The sequence below is a fragment of the Pelobates fuscus genome, chromosome 1 (genome assembly GCF_036172605.1).
Source record: "Pelobates fuscus isolate aPelFus1 chromosome 1, aPelFus1.pri, whole genome shotgun sequence".
Classification (NCBI taxonomy): Eukaryota; Metazoa; Chordata; class Amphibia; order Anura; family Pelobatidae; genus Pelobates; species Pelobates fuscus.
The window spans coordinates 65,035,010-65,056,293 of record NC_086317.1 but is presented as its reverse complement, the minus strand read 5'-3'; the positions used below and the strand labels follow the sequence as shown (position 1 = coordinate 65,056,293).

Here is a 21,284-nt window from a genome sequence, read left to right as displayed (position 1 = left end):
GTATTAGTATTATTAGTATTATTATTAGTAGTAGTAGTAGTATTATTAGTATTCTTATTATTAGTAGTAGTAGTAGTAGTAGTATTAGTATTATTAGTTGTAGTAGCATTGCTGTGGAGCTCCGCCATACACTCAGACACACCAACAATATGGAACTGCTAGAAAAGAGAGACATTATTTAGGATAAAAAAAAAGACAGCGGGATTTGGACCCAAAACAGGGACTTTCCCCCTTAAACAGGGACTCTTGGGTGGTATGGTGTAAGTAAATAGTGAATAGCCCTCATTGAAACGTGGTTTGGTTAGACACAGAGTATTGATGTTAACTTTGGGCAGCCCATCACAGAAGCTCTCAGTATGAGATGCGTTGCTTAGCAACAGGAGTGCACGCGGTAACTCCATCACTGCCCGAGGACGGAGAGGGCGCCTCTGATGGATGCACTGCCCGAGGCCCTGGCATTGAACCCCTGCACGCACTGGGTGACGTCATGACGTATGGGGGGGGCGGCGCCGTGACGCGTTGCCTCTCTCGCTGTCAGACTGGCCGGGTCGCAGCGCACAGCAGGGTATGTTACCGGCAGCCGCCATTGTGCCCGTTATACGGGATGCTCTCCGCTCACTGGCTCTCCGCCACTCCTCAGCTTACCGCTTTCTGTTGTTTATGAACCTCCTCCATCTTCTCCGAGAGACTCTGCGATACAAAGCCGTGCCATCTTTAACCCTCGGAGTGCCGGGGGACCGCCTACCGAGCCGGGGGCAGCCCTCTGGCACTCACAGGGTTAACACAGCCCCTCTAATGGCTGCCATTCATAGTGGGCCTTTTATACATTAACATATCATGGGAAGGAAGGGGTTAACTGCTGTCACAGGGTATGCCCCCCTCATCTATCTCAGCCAGACCTCTGGTACCCCAGCACTCATAGGGCATGGTCTCCTGATATATGTCAGACCCAGTCAGCCCTCTGGCACACCAGCTGTCACAAGGCATGGCCCCCTCATCTATTTCAGCTAGCCCTCTGGCACACCAGCTCTCATAGGGCATAGCCCCCTATATATGTCAGACCCAGTCAGCCCTCTGGTACCCCAGCTCTAATAGGGCATGCCCCCCTGTATATGTCAGACCCAGTCAGCCCTCTGGTACCCCAGCTCTAATAGGGCATAGCCCCCTATATATGTCAGACCCAGTCAGCCCTCTGGTACCCCAGCTCTAATAGGGCATGGCCCCCTATATATGTCAGACCCAGTCAGCCCTCTGGCACACCAGCTTTCACAAGGCATGGCCCCCTCATCTATTTCAGCTAGCCATCTGGCACACCAGCTCTTATAGGGCATGGCCCCCTATATATGTCAGACCCAGTCAGCCCTCTGGTACCCCAGCTCTAATAGGGCATGGCCCCCTATATATGTCAGACCCAGTCAGCCCTCTGGTACCCCAGCTCTAATAGGGTATGGCCCCCTGTATATGTCAGACCCAGTGAGCCCTCTGGTACCCCAGCTCTAATAGGGCATAGCCCCCTATATATGTCAGACCCAGTCAGCCCTCTGGTACCCCAGCTCTAATAGGGCATAGCCCCCTTATATATGTCAGACCCAGTCAGCCCTCTGGTACCCCAGCTCTAATAGGGCATGGCCCCCTATATATGTCAGACCCAGTCAGCCCTCTGGCACACCAGCTTTCACAAGGCATGGCCCCCTCATCTATTTCAGCTAGCCCTCTGGCACACCAGCTCTCATAGGGCATAGCCCCCTATATATGTCAGACCCAGTCAGCCCTCTGGTACCCCAGCTCTAATAGGGCATGCCCCCCTGTATATGTCAGACCCAGTCAGCCCTCTGGTACCCCAGCTCTAATAGGGCATAGCCCCCTATATATGTCAGACCCAGTCAGCCCTCTGGTACCCCAGCTCTAATAGGGCATGGCCCCCTATATATGTCAGACCCAGTCAGCCCTCTGGCACACCAGCTTTCACAAGGCATGGCCCCCTCATCTATTTCAGCTAGCCATCTGGCACACCAGCTCTTATAGGGCATGGCCCCCTATATATGTCAGACCCAGTCAGCCCTCTGGTACCCCAGCTCTAATAGGGCATGGCCCCCTATATATGTCAGACCCAGTCAGCCCTCTGGTACCCCAGCTCTAATAGGGTATGGCCCCCTGTATATGTCAGACCCAGTGAGCCCTCTGGTACCCCAGCTCTAATAGGGCATAGCCCCCTATATATGTCAGACCCAGTCAGCCCTCTGGTACCCCAGCTCTAATAGGGCATAGCCCCCTTATATATGTCAGACCCAGTCAGCCCTCTGGTACCCCAGCTCTAATAGGGCATGGCCCCCTATATATGTCAGACCCAGTCAGCCCTCTGGCACACCAGCTTTCACAAGGCATGGCCCCCTCATCTATTTCAGCTAGCCATCTGGCACACCAGCTCTTATAGGGCATGGCCCCCTATATATGTCAGACCCAGTCAGCCCTCTGGTACCCCAGCTCTAATACGGTATGGCCCCCTGTATATGTCAGACCCAGTGAGCCCTCTGGTACCCCAGCTCTAATAGGGCATAGCCCCCTATATATGTCAGACCCAGTCAGCCCTCTGGTACCCCAGCTCTAATAGGGCATAGCCCCCTATATATGTCAGACCCAGCCAGCCCTCTGGTACCCCAGCTCTAATAGGGCATAGCCCCCTATATATGTCAGACCCAGTCAGCCCTCTGGCACACCAGCTGTCACAAGGCATGGCCCCCTCATCTATTTCAGCTAGCCCTCTGGCACACCAGCTCTCATAGGGCATGGCCCCCTATATATGTCAGACCCAGTCAGCCCTCTGGTACCCCAGCTCTAATAGGGCATAGCCCCCTATATATGTCAGACCCAGTCAGCCCTCTGGTACCCCAGCTCTAATAGGGCATGGCCCCCTATATATGTCAGACCCAGTCAGCCCTCTGGTACCCCAGCTCTAATAGGGCATAGCCCCCTATATATGTCAGACCCAGTCAGCCCTCTGGTACCCCAGCTCTAATAGGGCATAGCCCCCTATATATGTCAGACCCAGTCAGCCCTCTGGTACCCCAGCTCTAATAGGGCATGGCCCCCTATATATGTCAGACCCAGTCAGCCCTCTGGTACCCCAGCTCTAATAGGGCATAGCCCCCTATATATGTCAGACCCAGTCAGCCCTCTGGTACCCCAGCTCTAATAGGGCATAGCCCCCTATATATGTCAGACCCAGTCAGCCCTCTGGTACCCCAGCTCTAATAGGGTATAGCCCCCTATATATGTCAGACCCAGTCAGCCCTCTGGCACACCAGCTGTCACAAGGCATGGCCCCCTCATCTATTTCAGCTAGCCCTCTGGCACACCAGCTCTCATAGGGCATGGCCCCCTCATCTATTTCAGCTAGCCCTCTGGCACACCAGCTCTCATAGGGCATGGCCCCGTATATATGTCAGACCCAGTCAGCCCTCTGGTACCCCAGCTCTCATAGGGCATGGTCCCCCATATATGTCAGCCCTCTGGCACACCAGCTGTCAAAAGGCATGGTCCCCTCATCTATTTCAGCCAGCCCTCTGGCACACCAGCTGTCACAAGGCATGGTCCCCTCATCTATTTCAGCCAGCCCTCTGGCACTCTAGCTGTCACAAGGCATGGTCCCCTGTATATGCCAAGACCTCTGGCACACCAGCTCTCATAGGGCATGGCCCCCTATATTTGTCAGACCCAGTCAGCCCTCTGGCACACCAGCTCTCATAGGGCATGGCCCCCTATATTTGTCAGACCCAGTCAGCCCTCTGGCACACCGGCTCTCATAGGGCATGGCCCCTTATATATGTCAGACCCAGTCAGCCCTCTGGCACACTAGCTTCACAAGGCATGGACCCCTCATCTATTTCAGCCAACCCTCTGGCACACCAGCTTTCACAAGGCATGGTCCCCCGTATATGTCAACCAGACCTCTGGTACACCAGCTCTTATAGGGAATGGCCCCCTATATTTGTCAGACTCAGTCAGCCCTCTGGCACACAAGGCATGGTCTCCTGATATATGTCAGACTCCGCAAGCCCTCTGGCACACCAGCTGTCACAGGGCATGCCCCCATATATATTCAGCTAGCCCTCTGGCACACTAGCTGTCACAAGGCATGGCTCCCTAAATATGTAAACCAGACCTCTGGTACACCAGCTCTCATAGGGCATGCCCCCCTATACTTGTCAGTTCCAGTCAGCCCTCTGTCACACAAGGCATGGTCTCCTGATATATGTCATACTTCTGGCACACCAACAGTCACAGGGCGTGCATTCTCCCCATATGTATGTCAACCAGACCTCTGGCACACAAGCTCTATGGAATTGCCCTTAGCTCTCATTAGGATTGTGGCACCTCAGTTAACCTTCTGGCTTATTCTGCACCACTTATTGGGTATTTAGCTCATCAGTAATTGTTGCTTATTTACATTAAGCCATTCTTAAGATTATCCATTAATTCCTTAGAATAAGATTTTCTTTTACAAGCCATAACCTTATTTAACAAGGCTAACCACTGCCCTTCCTGTCTATACTTTTAGCTCTTTCTTGGTCTCTTCTGTTTTAGCAGTCTCATCTTTCTCTCCTTTGGCACTTACTGTGGTCCAATCATTTAGCTGAATAGTACATCATGAATTACACCAATATACCCTTTGTGTTGTTTACTTTTTAAAGTGTATTTTATTGTTTGCAAACATTTTACACACTTCCCAAAATAATGTTTAGAAAATTCAGAAGTTACTTTCTATGACTGTAATCATTTACAAACCTATTAAAAAGTAACTTAATGAGATATAATTGGTCAGGGCAACCTATGCCATTTGAGACAAATGATTGCTGATAATACACATTACAAAATGTGAATTGTGCACATCAAAATAATTGGTAACCGATTAAAAAAAACCAAAAAAAAAAACCTACAGAAATATTTAATTGTAGTATATTTAATAAGGTTATGCTGCTAAATCTGATATTTTAGAATTTTGTTTGTTAATCGTCAAGTAAAGAATTTGCAGTGTTGGTCCCTCTCATTGTAAACAAAACACAAATCTATGAAACAATGTGCCATTTGAATTGTATTGTATCTTTAACAAATGTGAGAATCTTTGTGACTAAGTTACATTTTTGGGAGGCTGATCTTCTGATGCAACAATATATCAGAAAGAAATGCTTCATTTTGCTAGAGTGCTGTTAGCATTGTGAAACATCCTTGATGCATGTTGTAATAAACTATTAATAAGACTATGCGGTTCTGTGTTTTCTAATTCAATGAACAAGGGGATTCATTCACTAAATAGTGAATTGTGGTAAAATTGTGGAACATATAATTAAAAAATAACGAAGTGGGAAACATTTCTTAAATTATATTTTTGGTTCTGCTACTTAGTTTGGAACCATTATTTACATCTAGTCAGTAAAATCTTAAATATACCAAGAAGATAATATTGTACTGAGCATATAATAACTATCTTGCAGCGACTCTTGGCTTGTATTACATATAGCTATTAAGTTTATGTATCAATACAAACGTTGTATCAAGGATTCTGAGATACTGTCGAAATTTACCTGAATAAATTATGTTGCTCTGTACTTACCTTTGACTGTCACTCTATGCAGTGTTTAGTTGTCTGTTCTGTGGTTCTCAATTTGTAATCTGTTCACACTTCTTTAATTTATTTTTATATCACAGTGAAACAATTATAAATTATATCCACCATAGGGAAATGTTTTTTTTCTAATGTCAAGCACATCTTTTATTTGTGTTCACTTTTCATTTTCTTTCAACAACTGAATGATACTGTTGAGGTGTTACTGACTTATGTATATAATGTTTTAATTTCTTGATCCTGCTTTGACTTACTCCAGATTATCTGTTTCCTGCTTCCGTTAAGAATTAAACGACCACGCCACACTTCCAATCCCCTCTCCAAAAAAAAGATACACCCCCAATAAATACATGTATGCATATTTTAATGTATGTATTCATTTGGATTATAGTCTAAAAGAGCTTACAAAAGCTTCAGTTCGTATGACTGCAGCGTTTGTAAGCCCTCTGCTTTTTTTTCCCAGAAGAGACTTTCAGTCTCATAAAAAAAATTAGAGGCTTCTCCTTGAGAAGCGCGCGCGTGTGCACTTCTGAAGCTGTGGAGCTCATCTGAGGTATGTGAGGGAGGGAGGGTGAGGCAGGCACCTCAGGTAGAGCATGCCTGTCACTTCCATTAGCTCAGGTTTCCTAAGGGAAGTAGGAAGGAATCCTTCCTGGCTGTTTGATTGACAGCTAGGAGGGGAGTTCCCTAGTTAATTTATAAATGTGCAGATTTCTCATAAAAATCAGCACTTTAATGAACTGGGGTTACATGAGGGTACTCCTCACCCATAAAGCACTTCAGCAAGTGGTCTTGTCACCTTTCCACTATTCACTTTGCATCTTCAAACTACCTATTCTTGGTGTTAATCATTTTTAAATTAGCTGAAACATGTTTAACAAGTCTTTCAAATTTTGCAGAATTGCCTTCATTTTACAATGAGCATTGGGTGGTGGGCATTTCACATAATTAAATTTTTTTAATTTTTACAACATGGCAGCGATAAAAAATATATTTCCCTGTTGTATCTCCAGCCCTTCACAGTTTTTTCTTGTCTCTCATGGCTTGATTACTTTATTAGGGACTGCGCATGTGCACTAAAAGCAATAATTTAGCATTGGCGGCATCATGAAGGCAGCAATGAATTTTGAGAGCAGTAGGAAAGTGAAGAAAAGTGAGACTGAGAAGAGAAATAAATAAATCTTTCCAATTGGGAATAAATGCCTGCTTTCACAAATCCAGAAATGATACACAGACGGCAAAGGGATAATGTCAGTTTAGTTCTCTTTGAAATTATTAAATGTTCATTTGTTTTTATTTTTTTATAACGGACCCTGTTTAATGAATATGTGGGATATGTAATATGGAATTATATCTTTAGGGAATGAATATACATAGACTATTCTTTGAATGGAGGCCAAGTAATGAAAAGACCATGATGGGTACGGGGTCCATTTCTAAAGCCTTTATCTTCAGAAAACAAACACAAAAAAAGTTTAATGTGATTTATCCAAAACACCATTGTACACTTTTATATATAACATATTTTTAGTATTTCTGCATGTCCTGAAACTGTAAGCTGTACCATTGAATTATGTACTAGTAGTTACTCTGGTTGCTTTCATAGAAACATAAAATGTTTTCAGCCCATCTAGTCTGCCCAATTTTCTAAATACTTTCATTAGTCCCTGGCCTTATCTTATAGCTAGGAGAGCCTTATGCCTATTGCATGCATGCTTATATTCACTCCCTGTGTTAACCTCTACCACTTCAGCTGGAAGACTATTCCATGGTTTTATCATATTCCATGGTTTTATCATATTCCCCCTCCCCCTTCTCGTCTTTCCTCCAAGCTATACATGTTTGGTTCCTTTAAACTTTCCTTGTAAGTTTTATCCTGCAATCCATTAACCAATTTAGTAGCCCCTCTCTGAACTCTCTCTAAAGCAGGGGTCCTAAAACTTTTTAAACAAGGGGCCAGTTAACTGTCCCTCAGACACTGTTGGGGGTCGGACTATAATTTGAAAATAAATTTGAACAAATTCCTATACATACTGAAACGGACACATAGACATATACAGACACACACTAACATACATACAGACACAAACACGCATAAGGATATACATACAGATACTGACAGACATACATACATACAGACATACTGACATACAAAGACAGACAGACATAAGACATATACATACTGACATACATACAGAAATAAATTCTGACATAAATACATATACATACAAACACATACATACATACAGACATACATACATACACACACACAGACAGACACATACTGACATACACACACACACACAGACATGCATACATACTGAAATACATACACACAGACAGACATACATACAAACACATTATGACATACATATACATACACACAGACAGACAAGCATGCATACATACTGAAATACATACACACAGACATACAGACAGACCTTCAAACTTACACACACTGACATACAGACATACATACAGATAGACACATACTAACATATACATACTGACATACATATATAGTGAAATACATACAAACACATACAGACATACAAACACATACTGACATACATACACATACTGACCTACAAACAGATAAGAAAGATACTGACATACATACATACATACATACACACACACACAGCTAATTTTTCTTATTTATTTTTTTGCAGGAGGGTGGCTGTGGCTGATGGGAGTCGGCGTGGCTCTTCCCTCCTCGGGGCCTGTCTCTCTTCCTTACCGCGCGGAGGGTGTTGGGAGTAAGTGACCGGCCGTCACTTCCTCCCAGCACCACTTGCGGCTGCAATTTTTAAAGGGGCCCGGTCGCGCTATTGCTCGGCCGCAGCGCTGACCGAGCCCCTGAAGATATAGGGCCCATTGGGTGGCCCTAAATGAATGGGCCGGGTTCAGGACCCTGGCGGGCCGGTAGTTTGAGGACCCCTGCTCTAAAGTATCAATATCCTTCTGAAGATATGGTCTTGAGTACTGCGTACAATACTCCAAGTGAGGTTTCACCAGTGTTCTGTACAATGGCATGAGCACTTCCCTCTTTCTACTGCTAATACCTCTCCCTATGCAACCAAGCATTCTGCTAGCATTTCCTGCTGCTCTATTACATTGTCTGCCTACCTTTAAGTCATCAGAAATAATCACCCCTAATTCCCTTTCCTCAGATGTTGAGGATAGGACTTTATAAAATATTCTATACTCTGCCCTTGGGTTTTTATTTTTATAAATGAGACCCATATAGGGGGATACATATGGTAAATGGCTTCACTGAAACACGGCTATGAAAGACAAAACCAGTATGTATTAGCCCTGCATTGAAAAATGTCATCACTCTAAAGTAGCTGCATGGTCTATAGCAGGCCTGCACAACCTATGTCCCCCCAGATGTTTTGAACTACAATGTCCGTGATTCTTTGAAGGAAACAGATAGCGAAGGGATCATGGGAGTTGTAGTTCAAAACATCTGGGGCTCCGCAGGCTGTGCAGGCCTGGTCTATAGTATTCAGCCTCATTGTTTTAACAAAGCGGGTTAAAAAGGTAATTGCTCAGTATCCCAAACCCCAGTAAACATTTGTAAATAACATTTTTAGTAACAATGCATGTCCACAAAGTGTGAACGTACCTCCCAATGTCAAGTGAGCCCTCATTAGAAGACATAAATGCACTAGAGCAAATTCAAAGGCTTACAAGATGGGTGCAGTGTTATAATAATACATATCAAGATAGTCTGAGAGCACTAGATTATATATTGCCTTGTGAGCAGTGAATGATGAAGTGATGGAAACTTTCCAAGCAAGTGATTTAACAAAGTACAAGATAGTGATGCTTTATAAAGAGAGGTACCTAGTCCTAGATCAGGGGTAGGCAACATTTTAGCAGTACTGTGCCAAAATAAGTTATTGAAGTCCCTTGGTGTGCTGGTCCTATTTTTTTAATTGAGGTATGTTGCCGCATTGTTCTTGTGCTATGAGTGCTGTATGTAGTTGCTTTGTAGTGTTCTATTTGTATGTATCTGGGCTATTATATTGTATATATTTATGAGTAGTTTGTGGTATTGTGTATGATACCAATGAATGTGTGCTGTGTATGGGGGCTGCTTCTGGAATTGTGGGTGATATGTAACATAGTGTGTTTGGTGTGTATGTGTAGGGCTGCTTGTGGTATGTGCATGTGAGAATTGTGGTTGATATGTAACATAGTGTGTTTGGTGTGTATGTGTAGGGCTGCTTGTGGTATGTGCATGTGAGAATTGTGGGTGATATGTAACATAGTGTGTTTGGTGTGTATGTGTAGGGCTGCTTGTGGTATGTGCATGTGAGAATTGTGGGTGATATGTAACATAGTGTGTTTGGTGTGTATGTGTAGGGCTGCTTGTGGTATGTGCATGTGAGAATTGTGGGTGATATGTAACATAGTGTGTTTGGTGTGTATGTGTAGGGCTGCTTGTGGTATGTGCATGTGAGAATTGTGGGTGATATGTAACATAGTGTGTTTGGTGTGTATGTGTAGGGCTGCTTGTGGTATGTGCATGTGAGAATTGTGGTTGATATGTAACATAGTGTGTTTGGTGTGTATGTGAGAGACTGCTTGTGGAATTGTGTGCGTGTATGTGGATTGTCAGTGGTCTGTCTGTGTGGACTGTGTGTGTGTGTATGTGTGGTGTTTGTTGGTATTATTTGTATGAGGGGAAGGCTTATTCTGCAGCTCAGTGCATGTGGGTGGCTTCCTTGGGGTCCAGTGGGGACCGGACTGGCCAGGTACAGGTCGTGGGCAGGAACTGCAATAGCTTCTGCGGGCAGCTCTACTCCAGTGTGGTTTCCGGTTTCCGGTTCAAAATTGCTGGGAGGAAGTGAAATGCATAAATTGAGGATTGTCCCTTGCCACCTTTTTGCACTAACAGATATCTGAAGTTGCACTGGGATTTATTTAGCTCTAAAAGTCTTGAGTGCCATGCAAAGGCACCCTGATTGCCATGCATGGCACACATGCCATAGATTGCCTACCCCTGTCCTAGACCATTAACTTAAAGCAAGTCTGCTGCTTTTGGAAACTTTGTGTTTTGCAAAGACCCCCAAAGATGTCATGCTCACTTAGTGTGCAGCCCACAGAAAGCTAAAGGAAGATATAAGGTAGCTCTCCCTCGTGGGCACCACCATCTTTAAGTTGGGTTCTGTCTTCAGTTCCTTGCGATGTCATCTACCAGGAGCTTCCATCACTGATGTACTCTTACGCAATGAACCTGTGGGACTGCGAAATCCTTCATAGAAGCTTTTTTTTGCCATAGACGTCGCTAGTTTTTTTGTTTTGTTTTTGTGATCCTTGGACCCACTTTTCTATTGTATTTGATTATTTAATTTAGATTTTATCTTGATGACATCATGGGAAGTGGTTGGGAGGGACATTAAGCAGAAATGTCAGGAAATAACATTCTTACAGAGATATGTAGATGCCTAGAACAAATGTCCAGCAGAGCTGGTAGAGATTACTAAATCAGTGGAGTACTTCAGTAAGGCTGTGGCTAGACACAGTGAGGCCATGAAAAGGAAAGCTCAATGCTTCTTTCTATGATCCTGTTTGATCTTCATTCTTAAATGATGTGTTTGTTTGAAGACTCCCTGTAGTGGAGCATCCTTCCCCTTAGCCTTCTTTTGTTGTATGCTTACATTCAATTCAGGACATCAGAGAAATGTGAATAGTTAAATATTTAGCAACTGTTTCCTTGTGTTCCTTGTAATATAAGAGATATCTAATGCTTTGGTATGTCTTTTCTGTTCTGGTACTTAAAGGGTTTCTTTTTTCAACCTGATCCCCTCGAGTTGATGCTCTCTCCCTCTGCATAGTAACTCCCACAATCATTCCCCTCCTCACGTGTTTCACAGGGCTGTTACTGGGATTTTGCCAAAGCTATGCATTCAGATAAGCGTCTGTTCATGAACCACCTCTCTATTGTGATGTAAAAAAAACCATTGCACGTCCTAGATCTCATCCACAACAGAATTCCACGTCGGTCCCGGTATTTGGTGCTCTGCAAGGATGCCTCTCGGAAGACAAGTCATTAATATTTTATTGATTTTTATTGATTTGTACTGTAACTACTTATAAACCTTCAAAAGGTTGTTTGCCAGTTTCCCACATGCTTCCTCTGCTATGTTTTGATTTTCTTTATTTCTTGTTCCACAGATGCAGTTTATGTTATTGTTCAGCCGTCAGGGAAAGCTCCGTCTTCAGAAGTGGTATGTGCCGTTGTCTGACAAAGAAAAGAAAAAGATAACCAGGGAGCTGGTCCAGACTGTATTAGCCCGCAAGCCAAAAATGTGCAGCTTCCTGGAATGGAGAGATCTGAAAATTGTCTACAAAAGGTTGTTCCTCTCTTTCCAAACCTTCCTCCCATTCCTGCAATCACACCATTATTAACCCATTCACCATGCAACATTTTGAAGGCCTGTAAGGCAACATTGCTATGAATTTGTCAAATTCCAGCTTCCGTTTTGTAGTTGTTTTGCACCCATGTTTCATAGTTTGTCATTTTGAAGTCACCGAAACAGCGTTTTATTCTAAATATATTTTTATTAATTTGTGTTACTTCTGGTGAAATACTGTCAGAGCATTGTGCAGTCCATTGATGGTGCTGCTGGATAAAATTCTAAATTGCTAATTATTTATTTTTATAAGCATGATTTTTGTAAGGAAAGGTCATTGCTGTTTTTTTGTTTTTTTTGCAGTTTAAGCAGGATGTTTTGCAAGTGATTTTATTGATTAGATATTAAATTACAATATCTGCAGTTGTTTTCATGCCATCAAAAACATTATTTGTTTTGAGTTTTTTTTTTTTTGTTTAGCCATCTGTTTTATTGTTCTTTGAAAGTAGTACCTTCAGACCTAGGTTCCAGTTTCTCATATTATGTCAATAATGGAGTTCTTGAAAGTATTACCAGGTCTTCCTGAACCTTTGCGAGAAAGTGCATTATGTTTTCTTTTAAATTTGTAGCACAGCAATTTGTAAGAATTCCATATAGTGTCTAACACTCTCACGTGAAAGTTGACTGACCCCAGTGCGCTTTCCTTGAAATGGGTGTCTTAAAAGGAAATAACTGGTGGATTTCCCTCCCAGAACTTATCTGCAGTGCAAGTTGATTAGAATATAGTATGTTTTTCTTTATCACGCTTACCAAAAATGTTACATTATATGAGATAAATATGTGTGTGATAACCATCTGAACAAAACTGTTACACAGAATTCCATGCATACATTATTGACCCCCTTTGTACGTTCCAAACTGTTGAGAGATCTCATTATCTTGGGAATATTCACATTCATTGTTATTCTGTACCATCCCTGACTGATACCAGACTCAGAAAAAGACATTTTCTTGTTTCAGCTACATTTGCATTCCAGATCTGCAAACCTCTGTGCAATAATACAGATTGTATTTGTTTACACAGAAACATATATCATGCTTTTAAGATTAGCTCTATACTTAAATCTAGCATTAAATAGTTTAAATGCCGGTGTCATAGTATTTTACATCTTAGAGATTTATTTTTAGCGTCATAGTCTGCCCTAGGTGGACATTGCTATCCCTATGTCCCCTGCTTTACTAAGGGTTATTTTCTCTGCAACCAAACATTTGAATGTAAAGTAGTGTCACTGATAGTTTTAATGAAACTGCAGCATACAATATTTAGAGATGTATTTACTAAACAGGGAAATGGTGGTTATTTAATCTGACAAATTGTCAAATTAGTTTTTTCCCAGCCTTGTTAATGTTGCTCTTATAATACAATTGTCACCGTTTATTGACTAAACTCTCTTGATTTGTTAAGTACTGGTTAAGGTGCAGAAGGATGTTTTAAGTAGCATTTTTAAAAGGCAAAGGTCAAAACTATGACATCCACAGAGACAAATCTATTCCACACAGACAGGCATACTGAATCAATGCTACCTACACTCAGCATCCAAGCACAAGCATTTACTATAATAATAGTATCCCATTATCTTCAAGATGCTATTTCTCCTACAGTGCCCCCCCCCCCCAAAAAAATAATCATTGGATAAGTGCTGCATTAAAGTGAAGGAAACTTGACAGATATCTCCTTAAAGGGTAACTATACTTCACTTTCTAATGCCCTATTGTGCTCTAATAGCATCTCCAGCGCCCATTCTTAATGCTAAAACTCTGCAAATGGTGCATACTGGATCCAGCACTGAGCAAGGTTCTTCCACACCTGTCACTCCTCTCTTTGTGGTCCAATATTTGAATGTACGCACTCTCTGAGGGATGGGAGGGATGGAGTGGGGGTTAGACAAACAGAGGGTGGGGATTAATTAAAAAACAACAACAACAAATAGCTCACAATGCAGGGAGGCAAGGATTGAGCGCATGGGGGGGAGCGGGAGATCTTCCCATGGCAGGCACATTTAAAGTGCTTCCTGCAATAGTAGAAACTTACTACACTTGTCACCGTCGCATAGTGCTCACTGACAACAGATGTATTTTTTTGCACAGAATTAACTTTGTCCTGCAACCGTGAAAACAGTGTAATTTCTAAAAATAACTGCACTGTTTTCTTTTTGCAATATCTACAATTCTGGTGGCTATCAATCAGACAGCCACCAGAAATTTGGACTTCAATAGATCATATAGCTAAATCTATTTTAAATCCTGAGTCAGCATGGAAAGTATGTTGACACCAGATGCTGGGTGCGCATGTTGTGCCTATCATAGAGAAGCATTCTATTGGCAGATCACGTAATTGCCACCCATTTTCCATATGTCCGCAATGCTTCTCTATAAGTAGGATTTGATTGGACAAAAGTGATCATGCTGAATGACATCATGGCAAGCGAATCAGGCTACAACAAGGAATCTTTTAGCTCTGGTATAAGGGTTATATCAAAGTTGTTGTTGTTTTTTTGTTTTTTAAATTCCTAAATTTAAACTCGACTTTTTTGTTTTCATTTGACTATCGAGTGCAAGCGTTGCGTCAGATAAACTCAGATCTAAAAGAAATTGCTCGTTCCATCGTTCCTGACACACTCCCATTTGAAACAGATCTGTTACTTTGCCTTTTTTTCATCATGGCTCAAAGGAGGTGAGAGGAAAGGTACAGAAACTTAATGTGAACCTGTCCCCTCTGCTCCTCCACATTCCTCTTCAGTTCCAACAAAGCTTTATCTCCATGCACAAATACATCTCCAGATGACTTTGATTCGTGCAGTCAAGTTATTCTTGACATTTCACCATTTCCTACATTTTAGCCAAAATCTGAATTTACTCAAGACAACTAGGTTTTACTTTGTCCTATTTATATATATTAATTGTGCTGAAATTAAATTTCTAACACAGTCTATATAACGCTGTCTTTTTATGAAAAACTCACAAGTGACAATGAGTGATACACCACCAAGCACCATAATTACTAAATAATATTGTAACAGTTATGGTGCACTCTGAATCACATCACTTTATTCTGAGCCATATGCTTTAATTTTTTATTTATTTTTAATCCAAGCACCCAACAACCACTTTACACTCTTATTAACTTTGACCAATAAAAAGATTTAGAGTAGGTTACTGCAGTACCTAAACGGTTAAAGAACGTTTACTCCATGCTGCTATTATTATTATTATTGGCATTTATATAGCGCTAACGTTATACAATATTATAAAGGGGCAAATGCAACCATAAATGAGACAGTTATAAAATGTTACAGGAACTATAGGTTAATGGGTACCCTGCTCGAAAGAGTTTATAATCTATGATTACCTCATGCTATCATACCGCCCAAGTATCCCTTTTTTGGAGGGACATTAACTATTTTGGACCCAAATCCATTTGTCCCTCTTTTCTTCCCTAATGTGTCTATTTTTTTAGGAGCTCCATATTGTTTGTGTGTCAGAGTGTATAACATAGCGTCACAGGAAAAATACTTGAAGTCATGTTTCTTTAAACTATAATACATGGATTTGCAGATGATGGGGAAAATTGGATCCATTGTTCTTGTTCTAAGTTACGTTGTATATGCCTAAATCGTTGTTAGTAAGTCACCTACAATTTCTCAGTACAGCCCCACCTATGGCCACATGCCCACTCACACCCCTAAAATTGAGGTGTCCCTCCTTGTCCATTTTAATAATGCATATTCATGGGTGTTGCACCAGCTTTAAAACATATTCCCTCCCCCCATCTCATTGACCTTGCTTGAGATGAACACAAGTTCTTACCAAATCAGAGCACTCCTCATCCATCACACTAATATGCACTAAGCAAATATGCATGTAAACGGAATTACATATGTTGTTTCATTTTTTTTGTTCTGCTGGCAAAGCAAGAGTAGTCCAGTGCACTGAAAGTATTCACAGCAGCTAGAATGTTATAGCTGTAGTTTCTGTGTAGTTCTTCTTCATCTGACAGAGAGGCAGGCGGTGCAGGGATTAACGCTGTGTGCTGCAGTGGTTATTGGTTTTTCAAGTGTTCCAGTAAAGAATATAAGTTGCATATACCACGGCAGGTACATCTTAACTATCCTTAGTAAAATAAATGTATTCTATTGGTTCATTTTAATAGTCAATTTTATTGGTTGTGTACAATAGGGGATCTGCGGACCTAGAAATAAAGTACTAGAGAACACATATCACTGGTATCACTGGTGCTGTTATGCATTGCACGTATAACAGCAGTTATGGCATATAAAAATGCTTTAATATCATATTAAATAGTAGAATAAAATTACAAACTGGCTCTTGTCATTAGAGTACAAAGATCACACTGACTGAGCGTTGCTAGCAGATGCTTCAATGTTTGCACTTTTGTTGACCTATTTTCCCACTGTTTTTTACTATAGTACTTTATCGCAACTTTCCAGATTTATCACAGTTATTTTGATTTGAACAGCTTTTACAGCCACTCATTTTTCACACATTTATATTTTTAGTCATGTTCTTGCCCTTCCTCTTAGTTTTGTCTTGCTCTAAAGCTATTTTGTTATTATAATAAATGGCAAATGTCAATGGGCCATAATTTTACGATTCCATTAAAAAAAAACCAACATAATTGCATTCTACAAAGAATGAAGTAGAAGTATAGATCACAATGTTGCAGGGAATGGGGGGTACTTGAATTTTTAATATGGTTCCCCTCAAAAGGTTAGTGTTAAAAGGAATTGGTCTATATAAAAATTCTTCTTCTTGGATAGAACACTGACTTAAATATATAGTACAGAGAGTTGTAATTAACAGATTCATGTTCAAGGACAAAAGTGGTAAGTGGGGACCACTTCAATATTTATTTATAAATGATCTTGAATTACCGTAGGCACTGAAAGCCATGTGTCAGTGTTTTTGGATGACACATAACTAGGGAAGTTAATACACGTTGTGCAGGTGGATTTAGATAGATTAGGGGAATAGCAGATTACATTTAATTTGTATTCCTAATGCTGTAGAGCCTTGGTGGCCATTTAGGTGACCAGCCCCCGCCTGCAACGAGCAAAAGAGTACTTTTACTTCCCTTTCTCTTTTTTTATTTTAGAAAATCAGTCACAGAGTGGATATAGATTTGGGGGCCAATACAAACTATTGTTTGGAAATCTATTCATCAGTAGGACAAAAGGTCACCAATTTAAACTATGAGAGAGCCGATTTAGTCTAAGGCAAATGAAAGGGTTCTTTACAGTAAAAACCATAAAGATGTGGAAGTCTCTGCCTCAAGAGGTTGTTTTATTAGAGTTTTTTTTAAACAGCAACTGGATGAATTCTTGCAAAAACATGACATTCAGGGATATAATATTTAATATGTATTTATTTATAAAATATTTACCAGGAAGGATCCATTGAGATTTCTCTCGTTTTTTAAGTATGTCCTGGGTCCACAAACATGTGGGATCACAGCTTTTCAATCCAAGGAGATTTCTGACGGCCATTTTGTAGTCAGGAATGCATTTTCCCCCTAATTTCCAAAATCTAAAGCACTTTAAACTTTTGGGGATAAACAGCAGAAACAGATGTGAGAAAAGCTGAACTTATTTTAGCTGCTCCTGTAGTTTTGGATTGAGTATAACAAAACTGCTTTTTAAAGGTTTTTTTTTAAATATTTTTTGTTTTAGTAGTGCAGAGAACAGTGTATAAGCTTGCAGACACATTCACTTGAGAATACACATATCGACTGAGAAGAGTTGGCTTATAATGAAATGTTGAGGGAACTGCACTTTTTATAAGAAAAGGAAGTAAAACAGATTGCAGGAGCATATTTCTTTGAGTAATAGCAGAGATAGATTAAGACATGTTATAGAAAACCTAAGAGACAATAACCACTGGGTGCCCAACGTGGATTGTTGCATGTAGACAAGGAGAGCACTGTTATAATATAGGAGCATAGCTTAGGCATAAGAAACATTGTGCACTGAATTAACAATATTAAAATGACCATGCTACAGGTGAGCCTGATGGGGCATCTAACCGATGCCTACAGCAAGAGAGTCTCAGCTGTCCTCGTTGCCAGCTACCCCGGTGGGGCCCCCCACTGAGCCTAAGTCTCCAGACAGTCCAGCTGATGCTTCCCCAGGAAGGATGGTGTTCCGGTTCGTGGCCGGTGTGCACGCCCGTAGACTCACGATTTTGTAGCTTAATTAACGCAATTTGGATGCGTCAGGTTCAGCAGAAGCAGAGGTAGGCACCTCGTCACTGAGCTTTGCCTAGAAGGCTTCTCAGAGTCGATCAAAAGCCTGCAGTAGTGGTTCCACGTATGTGGAAGTCTTCTGGGAGTTGTCCATTTGGCAGGTATTAGCAGGGCAGCCATCTTGTTTGTTGGGCCTCAACTCTCCTGTTTGCCAGCAGGCTGAAGTGCTTGGCTGGGTGACCACTCCAGGACACCAGTGGGGACCAGGGTATCCCTCACTGATCCAAAGAGGGGGGGGAACAGGGCACAAAGCCTAGAGACTCCGAATCAAGGTCTAGGATCGGCTGCCTCCCCGCCCTCGAGTGGAGTCGCAGGCTGCAAGTGTAGACAGCACAGGCTGTGTCATCCGGGTGCTAGCCAAGGAGTGCCAGAGTATCGTCCGTATATTCTCAGGGCTTAGTGACAGGCTTTTAGCCAAAAAGCAGGGTTTAGTGCCCAATAAATGCTTGGTAATAGATTTCCCAGAGGAGCACTCGCCCCATGCATCTGTCCTGGTTGGCTGTCAGGCCCCGCCCCCCAACAAAACTGCTTTTTCAGGACGTAAAAGCACCAATTTTAAAAATCATAATACCTATTGAATTAGGTGGATTTTTATTTATTCTTTTAAAGGAACAATTCATGCACCATAGCCACTACAGCACACTGTTGTAGTTATAGTGCTACTAGTACCCTGCTCCTCCTCATGATAAATTGTCAAACAGTTTGATTTCTTAACTGGGATCCGCCGGATGTTACTACCTTCCTCCACTAATTCCAGTAGGAAAAAAGAAGCAGTCTGTCTTGGCTAAGCCCAGTGGGTGCTCTGAGCCAATGATGTAGCCTGGCAGGGACAGGGCTTTGCTCAGGATAAAATAAGTTTCTAAGCCGGCACTTCCAGCTCTGTATTGGAAGTAGTGAAAACACAGTTTGGCACCCAGGAATCCCCAGGTAAGAAATCTAAATATTCTTAAATGGTTTGTCTATTTATAATTGGGGGGTAGAGGTGCCAGGGAACTGCTGGCAACACATAACTACTACAGTGTGTCATAGTGTTTATGGAGCTTGGAGTTTATATATGATATAATTATGTCCTTAATGCCGCAAGGACGTTTTTGTCCATCCTACATAAAGTGGGCTTTAAGCCTGTAGGGTGGCATCGGACACCTTGCATATTTGGTTTGAGCATGCTTATCTCAATGCTCACACAAGGGAGTTCTAGGTGTCAATAGATACCTTGGGGCTCCCATTTGTCAGCTAGGGCCAATTATAGTGACCCCAGACTTTTTGAAGAGCTGTTTGCAGAGTTCGAAGTCAAGCAAACAAACAAACCTATAGCTCAAATTCAAGATTTTTGTGGACATTTACCTCCATCCTTAATTATCATTAAAGAGAGCATCATACCCACTACAGCCTTGTGAATGGTCTAACACTTACCATTGCCGGGTCTCATTCTCCTTTAGCTATATCAGTTTTGTGTAGCTTTCGACAGTATTCCTTGGCAAAGAGTGACATCTGACTTTTTTTTTTTTTTTTTACGGTTTCGGCCCTTAAAGTATTAAATCTTATTTTAAATAATCATGGGTATTTCTTTATGCTAAAGAATCTGCTTTCTTGCAGAACAGTTGAGATGACTTCTGAACTATTTTCTGCAATGCTGTTGTGCGTTGACCCTATAGCAGTTGTGGTTTCAATGGGGAGAGAGTTCTAAGGATATGCTTTTTTTTTCTACCACACATTGTTCTTTGTTGATAGCTTGAAGGAAGTTCTTGGGTCATGAGGTTGGAAGAATTTTATCTTGAACTCTTGGTACAAAATAAACGCAGTAACTTCAAGTAGAAATCTAGCCACCATTTCTTAATATATTCACAACACACAATATAGTTTAATGTTGGTAGATAAGGATCCCCAATACCCTTGCCATCTACTGTATGAAAAAATAAAATAACGTTTGATTAGAAGTATGAATGGTATAAATGATTGTTTTAAAATAGAGAAAATCTCAATAAAGAGAAATACCATGCTTGCATTATTTAAATCTTCTAGCCTAATATATTTAATCTCCATCTACTACCCATGTGAAAAGACACCCATAAATAATAAACCCCAACTTACCAATGAAGTAGGTAAGTCTAAAAACAATAAAACTCTAAGGGAAAAAAGCAAGAGATTTTACTAAAAGACAAGACTGATTGTATATCCTTCCATCCTCTTATTCTGCCTTCTCTACATTTTCATTAACTGGCTGCAGCAGCACTGAGCAAACCACGTGAGACTCCTATCAAATCTCCTGAATGACTCTCCCCAATGGCTTCATTGCATTATAAAACCTTATGGGAGCTAATAGAGTTATGATGAGCTATCTTTATTAAATATCACACCTGTCCACTCTAGCAGTCTGACATTCTATGGAAAGCAGTTTCTGTGAAACTAATAACACTGCACTGTTTGCACAAGGAAAACATCCAGTCTGTCGCAAGGATTTGTGTAAACCCTCATCTAAATTTGTATTGATCCCAGTAACACGCAAGATAATTTCCTGGTGCCCGTAATATAAGATAACATGCACCATGGATCAAGGCTCTAGGAAAAATATCACAGAATTCATAAACCATAAGTTGTACTAGCTTCAAATAAGATACCTCTCCTGGCATGGTTACACAATATTAAGTTAAGTTTAATATGTAATAGAAAATTCAGTGAAAATAAGTGACCTGAGTGCATATAGTGTCCCTTTGAGTAATTACGTAAACAATTTTATATAGGAATCACTCTTAATGCAGAAAACAAATTACAAATCAAACACGAGCTTACAATCGTAGTCCTCGTATATGTTCGCTAAAATCATAAAGGATTGTTTATATCACTTGAAACCCAGATAACTGTACAATATAACTAATGCTGAGTGTAATTAAATGGAATGAAGGACACACTAGAGTGCGTTAATATTTTCAGGATTTTTGCATTCCACCAGATCCAGGTCTGACATCTTCAAAGC

General features: G+C 41.4%; 1 protein-coding gene across 5 annotated transcripts in view; it reads left to right on the top strand.

Moving 5' to 3' along the window:
• Window positions 1-478: 478 nt before the first annotated feature.
• The window catches only part of AP1S2 (adaptor related protein complex 1 subunit sigma 2), a 70,345-nt gene continuing 49,539 nt past the window's right edge, over window positions 479-21,284 (top strand). For 3 of the 5 annotated variants that reach the window (XM_063449230.1, XM_063449240.1, XM_063449249.1), the window contains exons 1-2: window positions 479-565; window positions 11,813-11,991. In XM_063449230.1, the coding sequence (XP_063305300.1) occupies window positions 488-565; window positions 11,813-11,991 (257 nt within the window). In that variant the 5' untranslated portion in view covers window positions 479-487. Of the gene's footprint in view, window positions 566-11,535; window positions 11,684-11,812; window positions 11,992-21,284 lie in introns of those variants that run through there. The other 2 variants (XM_063449222.1, XM_063449259.1) reach the window with 2 other exon arrangements.